This window comes from Mobula birostris, chromosome 3, assembly GCF_030028105.1.
Source record: "Mobula birostris isolate sMobBir1 chromosome 3, sMobBir1.hap1, whole genome shotgun sequence".
In the NCBI taxonomy this organism is placed as follows: domain Eukaryota; kingdom Metazoa; phylum Chordata; class Chondrichthyes; order Myliobatiformes; family Myliobatidae; genus Mobula; species Mobula birostris.
In genome coordinates this window covers 62634287-62646685 of record NC_092372.1, presented here as the reverse complement: position 1 = coordinate 62646685, position 12399 = coordinate 62634287, and the positions used below count along the sequence as shown (strand labels likewise).

Below are 12399 nucleotides of genomic sequence, written 5' to 3'. Positions count from 1 at the left end.
ACCTTGCTAAAGTTAAGCTGCATTTTGTATTCAATTGTAAATTCTATTTTTCCTTACCGAGATTTTAAAAGCAGAAAAATAATTAGTAGTTTTCACTATATACAAGCATGTATACCATTTAAATTTCAACTGAGTTTTTTGTTCTCTTAAGCAGTTAACTCTCAATTTATAACAAGAGAAACTTTTTTAGGCTGTTACTGAGAATGCAATCATCTGAAGAGAACAACCAGAGATTCAAAAGATCAGATTAAGAAAATTCAAGCATTTTTGACATATTACTATTACTACATATGGACATTACTACATATTACTACATATCCCTATACTAATGTCAAGATATAATAAATCATTTTGCAAAAATTGTAGAAACAATAAAGTGGCAAGAAGATAAGAACACAGCTCAGAATAAACTAGGAAAAACAGACTACTGTGGAGCACTCACAGAAGGCATACAGGAGTATATAGACAGGTGAAATCAAGGCAAGCCATCTTGAAATTAATCAATATTGATTAACTGTATAACAAATATGAACAAATCTGTCAAAAGCTCTTTCATTGATACCATGTCAGTAGTGCCTTAATATGCCAATATCAAATAGACTGAATGTAATTCTGAAAATGGACTCTACCTTGCATAATCAATCAAGCCAAAATGAAATACAGTAAAACTCTGATAATCCCCTATCTGATCTGATCATTGGGATCATTCATACCAGGTAATGTTTGCTATGTTCTCTTTTGACTTGCCCGTACTCTGTTTCCTGCATTCCTTTTCAATTCACCAGGTGATTCCCATGTTCCATGTCACTCAGGCCCCAGTTACTCTGCTTCCAGACCTGCAGTTCCAACCCTTTCATTAAGGTAACCAAGATCCTGTTTCTCACCCTCCCTTTAAACCTGTCATGTTCACTGGAAAATGAATTACAATAATGCATTATATGTAAAAATATGTTCTAATATATTATGAAACAACGTCCAACAGTGTGGAAAATCTGCAAAACTGGAACTATCAATTTCCCAAATATGCCAGATTGTCTGAATTTTTCTGTTATCACTGAATATTGCCTCACCTGAACCAAACTATGGTTGTATAATGTTTTAAAAATTACAGGAAAATATTCTAAAACTCCTATTGCCCTATGCAAAAACTGCACTTCCTGCTGATCAGGAAAAATACAATGGAATTTAGTTAATTGGGCCTTCGGTTAATTAGGGCAGCCATTTACTTGGAACAACTCTAAAAGAATAAAAACTCATCAAGAAAATAGCTGGGATTCTCCTCATTTATTTGGGACACTATGCTGCCTAGCTGGGGCAGGAGACTTTTGCCGAACAATTTCTAACTAGCATCAGTCACATGTACTTGTGTGGCCATGAAACACTACACCATGCTTAGAGCAAGCAGATTTTAAACAGCATCAGTTGCATGTCTTTGTGTTCAAAAAGCAGTGATTTTTGTCTCTGATAGTTGATGCGAAATAAGCGTTAAAATCATTCAGAACTGTTTTGCTCACTGCAGTTTCACGCATTCATGCTTGGAGATGTCAGAAATGGTCAGGACTGAAAATGAAATAATTTCACTACTTCATCAAGTTGTGAACTACGAAGAATTTGAAGGTATCGACAATCATCTTGAATGTTAATGAAAATATATGAAGGCAATCCATTATTGAACTATGTGTCTGCACTGCTTTTGTTCATTTACAGTCAATCAAACGAACATGGCAGCATACATTGGATGAATTCCTCTGTCAATAACTATTAGGATCTAAATCACAATTTTATAGGACTGCATAATTATCGGTAGTGTTCTAATTTGTTCAGAATTTCATCTAAATACATCATTTGTTACTCAGTTTGTCTTTTTATTCCCTTTTAACTATTTCCATGACACTTCAGCTAATTGAGCCAAAAGGTACTAGTTCCAACATGTCCCAATTAACCAGGATCCACTGTAATTCCCTTACAGCTCTCATTCTGGCAAGAACCTTCCATTTTCTGACATTTACTACTCTAAGAGTTCAGTTCATTAGGATTCCTGACTTCTGACTGTTGCGATATTATAGACAATAGACAATAGGTGCAGGAGTAGGCCATTCGGCCCTTCAAGCCAGCACCGCCATTCACTGTGATCATGGCTGATCATCCACAATCAGTACCCTGTTCCTGTCTTCTCCCCATATCCCTTGACTCCGCTAACTTTAAGAGCCCCATCTAACTCTTTCTTGGAAGAAACCAGAGAATTGGCCTCCACTGCCTTCTGAGGCAGAGCATTCCACAGAACCACAACCCTCTGTGTGGAAAAAGTTTTTCCTCAACTCCATTCTAAATGGTCTACCCCTTATTCTTAAACTGTGGCCTCTGGTTCTGGACTCCCCCAACATCAGGAACATGTTTCCTGCCTTTAGCGTGTCCAATCCCTTAATAATCTTATATGTTTCAATCAGATTCCCTCTCATCCTTCTAAATTCCAGTGTATTCAAGCCCAGTCGCTCCAATCTTTCAACATATGACATTCCCGCCATCCCTGGAATTAACCCAGTAAACCTACACTGCACTCCCTCCATAGCAAGAATGTCCTTCCTCAAATTTGGAGACCAAAACTGCACAAAATACTCCAGGTGGGGTCTCACCAGGGCCTTGTACAACTGCAGAAGGACCTCTTTGCTCCTATACTCAACCCCCCTTGTTATGAAAGCCAACATGCCATTAGCTTTCTTCACTACCTGCTGTACCTGTATGCTTACTTTCAGTGACTGATGAACAAGGACACCCAGATCTCGTTGTACTTCCCCTCTTCCTAACTTGACACCATTCAGATAGTAATCTGCCTTCCTGTTCTTGCCACCAACGTGGATAACCTCACATTTATCCACATTAAACTGCATCTGCCATGCATCTGCCCACTCACCCAACCTGTCCAAGTCATCCTGCATTCTCATAACATCCTCCTCACACTTCACACTGTCACACAGATTTGTGTCATCTGCAAATTTGCTAATGTTACTTTTAATCTCTTCATTTAAATCATTAACGTATATTGTAAATAGCTGTGGTCCCAGCACCAAGCCTTGCGGGTCCCCACTAGTCACTGCCTGCCATTCTGAAAAGGACCCGTTAATCCCTACTCTTTGTTTCCACAGTACCCTACCCCCAATACCATGTGCTCTAATTTTGCCTATTAACCTCCTATGTGGGACCTTATCAAAGGCCTTCTGAAAGTCCAGATACACTACATCCACTGGCTTTCCCTTATCCATTTTCATAGTTACATCCTCAAAAAATTCCAGAAGATTAGTCAAGCATGACTTCCCCTTCGTAAATCCATGCTGACTCAGACCTATCCTGCTACTGCTATCCAAATATGCCGCTATTTCATCTTTTATAATTGACTCCAGCATCTTCCCCACCACTGATGTCAGTCATTATTAAGCTTATCATATTGGATATCATATTATCAAACTAGATGAAAATTCTCATAAAATGGAAACTTGGAAACAATTAAAATATTAAATAAAAAATAAAAGTAGCAAAACCTGAAACATAAATAAGTTTTTGGTAGAAAGCTAAATATTGTAACTTTAGAAAATGAATTTGCTTGTATGAAGAGGATTTGTATTGATCATTTTGAATAGCTGAGCAGGCACAAAATGATTACTTTTATCCTTGTTTTTCTATGACACTTTTGTGAGGCAATACCATAATAACTAAAATATTAGCTGGCCTGCAAAAGATGCTCAAACCACTTTGTTCAACAACAGCAAAAGATTCAACATTCCAGAATTCCTTTTATTACTATCAGTTACATTTAGCTTGTATTACACTACAATAAGGGAACAGTCTAAAATAAGGCATGCAATAGTGAATTAAAATATAGACATGTCTTTTTGTAATTTCTTACCATATCATCTGGTGTTGGTGGAAGTGGTTTACGACTAACTAAAAAGAAAATATATTGTTTTCAGAAGTATTAAAGCAGCTTCCAACAAAGTCAACAAAGAACATACTTATCAATAGTCAGAATAATTCTGTTCATAAATTGATCAAATTGTCTAATGTTGCTGCACCTATTATCAATGAAATTCCCATTCAACTTAACCAATTCAAACATTCATGCAAAAGATTTATAATTATAATTGGCTCACAATTAGAATTTTAAAAAGTCTGGAAACATCATAGGAAGAACATTTGATTGATTGCATGATACAGTATTTACTTGGGTATGTGATGATCAACACCAACAAATGAATTTATATATAAATAGTGGTGATTAAATTTCAAAAGCATTCAGAAATATCCTTATATTAAAAGTAATAAGTATTCGTGGAGAAGATGGCGGCGCGATGACAGTGCGCGCGGCCTCTCCGGTGATGAATATCTGTTATCTGTCGAGTAGGGGACCGTGCACAATTCTGATTTGATGGAGACAGACGTGAGAGCACAGCGGAACATCTGGAAAACTTCTGAAATGTCTGCTTTGCTACCACTGCTACTGTGTGGTAACCGGAATCTCTGGAGCTGTAGGCCTCGAAATCCTTGGCTTTGCGTGTTTCAGCGGCCGGGGAGAGGTCGAAGGCGCTCGGCAGAGGATGGCGCTCGGGAGGCTGTATCGGAGAGTCTGGTCGGAAGCACAGAGTTTTTGGACAGATGGACTCAGAGTCGGCTGGGGTCAGCTGCTTCCAAGGTATCGGCAAGTTGACAGTGCCTAGAGGTTTATGGCAGGGAGTTTCTCCCTTTTGCTGCCGCTATCGAGGACTCGGGAGTTGATCGACTCGAGGACTTTGAGACTTTTTTTTTTACTGTGCCTATGGACTGTTCTTCATCAAATTATGGTATTGCTTGCACTGCTGTAACTATATGTTATAGTTATGTGGTTCTGTCAGTGTTAGTCTTTGGTCTGTCTTGTTTTCTGTGATATCACACTGGAGAAACATTATATCATTTCTTAATGCATGTATGCATTTCTAAATGACAATAATCTAAAAAACATACAATAGTAAAGAAATAGAAAATTAATGTAACAAAGTCCAATTTTCCCCCAAAGAATCACAATAACAATCAGTCCTGAAACTATCCTGGACCCAATACACTAACACAATCACAAATAAGACACACTTGTGACACTACTTCATTAGACCCTTGAGCAGATTTGGTATGTCACCAAAGACTCTTGCAAATTTCAATACTCTTGCAGATGTAAAGTTGCAGCTATAGAGGACCCTGGTCAGACCCCACTTGCAATACTGTGCTCATTTCTGGTCGCCTCACTACAGGAAGGATATGGGCACCATAGAAAAGGTGCAAAGGAGGTTTACAAGGATGTTGCCTGGATTGGGAAGCATACCTTATGAGAATAGGTTGAGTGAACTTGGCCTTTTTTCCTTGGAGTGACGGAGGATGAGAGGTGACCTAATAGAGGTGTATAAGATGATGGGAGGCATTGATTGTGTGGATAGTCAGAGGCTTTTTCCCAGGGCTGAAATGGCTAGCATGAGAGGGCACAGTTTTAAGGTGCTTGGAAGTAGATACAGAGGAGATGTCGGGGGTAAGTTTTTTTTACGGAGAGAGTAGAGCATGCGCGGAATGGGCTGCTGGTGACGGTAGTGGAGGCGGATACAATAGGGTCTTTTAAGAGACTTCCGGGCATGTACATGGAGCTCAGAAAAATAGAGGGCTATGGGTAACCCTAGGTAATTTCTAAGGTAAGGACATGTTGGGCACAGCTTTATGGGTCAAAGGGCCTGAATTGTGCTGTAGGTTTTCTATGTTTCTATGTACAGTGGAGCATTCTGACTGATTGCATTACAGCCTGGTATGGAGCCTCAAACGCATAGGATCTCAAAAGGCTGCAAAGGGTTGTATATTCAACCAGTTTTATCTCAAGTACAATCCTTTCTACCATCAAAGACTTGATAAGGCAGTGCCTTGTTAAACACCCTCACTAACCAAGACATTCCCTCTTCTCATTACTACCATCAGGAAAGAGTTACAGGAGCCTGAAGCCCAAACTCAATGATTTAGAAACAGCTGCTTCTCCTCCACCATCAGATTTTCTTGTTATTCCTTTCTTTTGCACCCCCTCAATTACATCATTTGTCCAGCAATATTACAAAAAAGTACATATCAATTTTCCAAGAGTGATATTGTTGAATGTAATCCCAAAACATAACTCTTGTGCCCTATACACTTAGACCTATAGTATTAGATGTACACAGATGGTAACAAACATAATTAATACCAGAATAAGAAGATTCAGCAACAACAATGACAGTTTCTCAATTTTAAATATCCCAATATTCAAACAGCCTTGTTGTCAGGCATGAGGAACACAATACTTACTATCACTAAACAGGTTATACTCCTCACAGCCTGGAGCAAGTTTGTCTGCTTGCCTGCAGCACTGCCACGATCCTTCCGTCCAGAACTTTGGGTGATATTTTGGCATTATAAATTCATTATTTCTTATTTCTATTTAAACAAAATCAAAGTAGGTATAAATTCATGTCAAAGAATGACAGATGTTCACTTGAGCATATCTTTGATTACTGAAAACGTGACCACAATCCACGCTAATTTTCTAACTTTGGTTTAATGCAATAGTTCCTGATGTAGACTGAATATGTTCTTGTATGTCAGTTTTTAGCATTTGAAACTGAAACCTTGAGGTTTTAAATTAAACTACAAAGCCATACCAAAATTTAACATCATTACGTATCCAATTAAAATGTATTTAATGTATATATATTTTCATTGTTTTCTTCAAATATACACCACTTTTTAAATGTGATAGCATAAGTTCAGGAATTAGCTATATCAACTACTTTGGTTCCACCACAGTATGCAATTTTTTAACTCATCTGGTTTTGCTCTATGAAATTAATAACAGTTCCTAAAATACAGTTCATACATAGCTTAAGGCAAATCAGAACTAAACATGCTAGAATTTCTTTAGGCTCGTGACATAACAGCAAAGAGATTGGATTTTACAAAGCTCCTGACTTATAAAACTCAAGTAAATCTATTCTTAGATTCCAACTGGCTACCTCAGAGCTGTTCATTAAGTATCAAAGCAACTGTTGAAATGTTGTAATGATATAAATTTTCACTAATGAAAGCATTGTAAGGTTATTGCCTGGGGGAAAAAATGAGACTCATCGCCCACTCTCCATCCTGTGTTTCAACATCAAAATAGAGTGCATTTAACCACTGAGTGACTTGAAGAGGATTTTTTCACCTTTAACCATGACAGGACTCCACTTAACCATGTAACCTCTGAAAAAGTCTGACAACATTTTCACAAGCCAATTTTTAAAATTAATTCAAAAAATGAAAATGTCTTCCCCAAATCACTCAGTGGTTAACTGTTCTATTCTGATGCTGAAACACTGGGATGAGATAGGTTAGAGATTCCTACACTGGTTTAGGTTAGTTTTGAATTCACATACTGATGCTAGCTATTCAACCGTAGTCAAGAGATAAAAGGATTGTAATCAAGGTCCAAATTTTTCACCATCTACTCTTAACCACTTCTAAATATTCTTCTGGAAAAGTCATACGGAATAAGCACCAATTTTTCTCTCCTTTTTCTCCTTCCATTATTTTATTTGCCCTCTCTCCAGTATCACAGGCTGGCCCAAGCCCAACAAGCCTGAATTTACTAATTCCATAGCTAATCTGCTGTTATTAGAAAATATGAATGAACAGTGCAATATACAATTTTTTCTGTCCTTCAAAATTAATTACTAAGATATAGTTAGCTACTTTTGTCCGATTAGCACACTTTCGAAATATACATCTGCCATATAGAATCTATTCCTTAGCAAATGGGCTGAATAATTTTACTTTCCGAATTTTGTTCATTACTGTACACTATAAAACTCTTATTAGGATGCGTACAACTACTAAGTTCATCAAAGCTGTTGACAATTTAGGAGAAATAAATAGCAAAAAGAAGCTATACAGTATACACAATGGGTACCTGCACCTGCAGTTATAAAGAATTATTAAATTTATTCAGATTAATTTAAAATATCGAAAATGTTTATTGTTTTCCATCAGTTTTATGTTGTTTCAAAACACCAAATGAATTATTGGGAAACAATTATTACCAATAAAGGTTACCTTCTTTGAGCTTTTTCACCCACATGTTTCTGCTGTCAGCACTTGGAGCAAAAATGTACAGGGTATTACAATCATATATAATCTAAAACAAAACACAAAATTAATTAATTACCATACAGTATGAACATTTGAACCTTATAAAAGGGAAAGGAGACGATATCCAATCCTAGCCTTAACCCTAACGATGGCAAAGGAGTTAGTCAACTGTGTTTAGTTCTCCAGGTGCAATGATATCCTGATGAACAATTACTCACTATTAAACTGTTTAATTTTTGTGTCATGTGCCACTTTTTTCCTGCATTGTATTAGCTGTAAGTAAGTGGTGCTTCAGGACCTCTGATGTGAGTATTGTATTTGGAGTCTGTGACTCTATTTTCATATTGGTGAATAGGATATCCATCATTATTTTCACCATTTATTTAAAACTTGCAGTAGAAAAAACATAAGAATTCCAAACCTTTTAAAAAGGGACAATAATATGGCAGAAAAAAAACAAAGAGAAGGAGAAAAGATTTTAAGAAAGATGCCCTAATGAGGTATACCGGTGTGGTCAAGCCTGCAAACAGGCATATATGTAACACCTTAAAGGAACCAAATAACTGTAGGGCAAGAACAGTCTTGTGGTCAACACATACAAAAATTGAGCAAGTTTACAATTCAGAGTACTCTCCAATGAGTTTTTAACGGCAGTGAGCTGAAGAAAATATGAGAGGGTTGACATGTATTTGTGAAGATTAACTATCTCTGAAATCCTGTGAGTCACGAGATTCTGAAATTTACAATTAAGTAACATCATTGGCTCTTACGAATTAGGATTCAATCACACAAGCCTATGGAAATATTATAACTCCAATCATTACTGGAATGGTCCCAATTCAACAGCTCATAAAAATCCGAATAAATCTAACCCTCATTGGTTGAAACAACTACTCATGAAAAAGGTCAAATGTTAAACAGAATAACATTGCCTTCTGGTTAATTTATGGAAATACTGTATATAGAATTAAAAGTAATGTATTTAAATGCGGTAGTAGAAAAGCTGTAAAATTATTTTTATGCATAGAGATATGCAGATTCATGCACTATATTTCCACACAAATAATGCAACTTTAAGATAGATCAGTGAACCATTCAACTGTGACTAGGCAAATATTAGGCTGGTTCATATTAAATGATAGACAAAGATGAGGAAGTTCTGACCAATGCATCATAAAACCGCAGCATTATACCCTTGCTTTATATTTCAGTCCTCTCAAAATGAATGCAAATATTGCATTTGCCTTCCTTACCCTTGACTCAACCTGCAAGTTGACCTTTAAGGAATCCTGCAGGAGGACTCCTAAGTCCCTTTGTACCTCAGATTTCTGAATTTTCCCCTCCATTTAGAAAATAGATTATGCCTGCATTCCAGTCAATACAGTCCTCTTGCAACCATTCATTCCAGTCAATAAAGTTCTAATGTTCCCACATATTCCAGTTAATACAGTCCCAACGCACCCGCACATAACAGTCAAATCAGTCCCAGTGTTCCCGCATTCCAGTCAATACAGACCCAATGCACCCACATAGTCCAGTCAATACAGTCCCAGTGTTCCCGCATTCCAGTCAATACAGACCCAATGCACCCACATAGTCCAGTCAATACAGTCCCAATGTTCCCGCATTCCAGTCAATACAGACCCAATGCACCCACATAATCCAGTCAATACAGTCCCAATGTTCCTGCACATTCAAGTCAATACAGTCCCAAAGCACCCGCACATTCAAGTCAATACAGACCCAATGCACCCACATAATCCAGTCAATACAGTCCCAATGTTCCTGCACATTCAAGTCAATACAGTCCCAAAGCACCCGCACATTCAAGTCAATACAGTCCCAATGTTCCCATGTATTCCAGTTAATACAGTCCTAATGCAATACAATCCTACAGAGGGATCTAGGAATAATGGTGCATAGTTCCCTGAAGATGGACTCTCACGTGGATAGGGTGGTGAAGAAAGCTTTTGGTTTGTTGACCTTTATTAATCACAGCATTGAGTATAGGAGTTGGGATGTAATGTTGAATTTGTATAAGGCATTGATAAGGCCAAATCGGGAGTATTGTGTACAGTTCTGGTCACCGAATTATATGAAAGATGTCAATAAAATTGAGAGGGTACAGAGGAGGTTTACTAAAACGTTGCCTGGGTTTCATCTCCTAAGTTACAGAGAAAGGTTGAACAAGTTAGGTCTTTATTCTTTGGAGTGTAGAAGGTTGAGGGGGGACTTGACAGAGGTGTTTAAAATTATGAGGGTGATTGATAGAGTTGACGTGGTTAGACTTTTTCCACTGAGAGTGGGGAAGATTCAAACAAGAGGACATGGGTTGAGAATTAGAGGACAAAAGTTTAGGGGTAACATGAGGGGGAACTTCTTTACTCAGAGGGTGATAGCTGTGTGGAATGAGCTTCCAGCAGAAGTAGTTAAGGCAGGTTCTATGTTGTCGTTTAAAGTTAAATTGGATAGATATATGGACAGGAAAGGAATGGAGGGTTACGGGCTGAGTGAAGGTCGGTGGGAATAGGATAGGGTAAGAGTTCGGCATGGACTAGAAGGACTGAGATGGCCTGTTTCCGTGCTGTAATTGTTATATGGTTATATGGTAATGCACCCACATATTCCAGTCAATACAGTCCCAATGTTCCCGCACATTCCAGTCAATACAGTCCCAATGTTCCCGCACATTCCAGTTAATACAGTCCAAATGTTCCCACGTATTCCAGTCAATACAGCCCTAATGCACCCACCTATTCCAGTCAATACGGTCCCAATGTTCCCGCACATTCCAGTCAATACAGTCCCAATGTTCCCGCACATTCCAGTTAATACAGTCCAAATGTTCCCACGTATTCCAGTCAATACAGCCCTAATGCACCCACCTATTCCAGTTAATACAGTCCCAATGTTCCCGCACATTCCAGTCAATACAGTCCCAATGTTCCCGCACATTCCAGTTAATACAGTCCAAATGTTCCCACGTATTCCAGTCAATACAGCCCTAATGCACCCACCTATTCCAGTCAATACGGTCCCAATGTTCCCGCACATTCCAGTCAATACAGTCCCAATGTTCCCGCACATTCCAGTTAATACAGTCCAAATGTTCCCACGTATTCCAGTCAATACAGCCCTAATGCACCCACCTATTCCAGTCAATACAGTCCCAATGTTCCCGCACATTCCAGTCAATACAGTCCCAATGTTCCCGCACATTCCAGTTAATACAGTCCAAATGTTCCCACGTATTCCAGTCAATACAGCCCTAATGCACCCACCTATTCCAGTCAATACAGTCCCAATGTTCCCGCACATTCCAGTTAATACAGTCCAAATGTTCCCACGTATTCCAGTCAATACAGTCCCAATGTTCCCGCACATTCCAGTCAATACAGTCCCAATGTTCCCGCACATTCCAGTCAATACAGTCCCAATGTTCCCACGTATTCCAGTCAATACAGTCCAAATGTTCCCACGTATTCCAGTCAATACAGTCCAAATGTTCCCACGTATTCCAGTCAATACAGTCCCAATGTTCCCACGTATTCCAGTCAATACAGTCCCAATGTTCCCACGTATTCCAGTCAATACAGTCCCAATGTTCCCGCACATTCCAGTCAATACAGTCCCAATGTTCCCGCACATTCCAGTCAATACAGTCCCAAAGCACCTGCATAACTTAAATAGCCAAAAAAACTAAATGAAATTTCAAAAATAAGTCAAGTAGCATCTGTGAAAAAGCAGAATTAATGTTTCAGTTTGAAGGCTCATAGTCTTCAAAATGAATCATTTATTGTCTTTTCTTTTCATAAATACATACTAACTTGTTAAGACCTTCTTGGATATACCCTCTTCCCATTATTATTACTGGGGAGGAGGTATAGTATCCTGAAGGCTTAGCATCAACATCTTAGGAACAGCTTCTTCCCCATCTGTCATCATATTCTGAATGGTTAATGAACCCATGAACACTACTCTTCTACACAATTTATTTTTCATGTTTTAACTTACAGCAATTTTTTTATGTCTTGCACTGTGATGCTGCCACAAAATAACAACCTATTTCAGTGATAATAAACCCGATTCTGATTCTGACTTTGGCCCTTTTTGCATCTACACAAGGATAACTGAGGTTCATTAACCATTCCAGAAAATGTATGTGTAAAATGCTGGAACTTTCTCATGTGGGTATGGGCTGTGGGAAGGTCATGTTTACAACAGAGAACATGCAGAGGAAGT

General features: G+C 38.3%; 1 protein-coding gene across 4 annotated transcripts in view; it reads right to left on the bottom strand.

The window, feature by feature from the left end:
• The window catches only part of tec (tec protein tyrosine kinase), a 161749-nt gene that overhangs the window by 60076 nt on the left and 89274 nt on the right, over positions 1 to 12399 (bottom strand). For 2 of the 4 annotated variants that reach the window (XM_072252748.1, XM_072252747.1), the window contains exons 4-6: positions 8122 to 8203; positions 6340 to 6468; positions 3902 to 3939 (exon numbers count right to left, since the gene is read on the bottom strand). The exons of 1 other annotated variant lie outside the window; for it this stretch is intronic. In XM_072252748.1, the coding sequence (XP_072108849.1) occupies positions 3902 to 3939; positions 6340 to 6468; positions 8122 to 8203 (249 nt within the window). The remainder of the gene's footprint in view (positions 1 to 3901; positions 3940 to 6339; positions 6469 to 8121; positions 8204 to 12399) is intronic. One more of the 4 variants, XM_072252749.1, reaches the window with a different exon arrangement.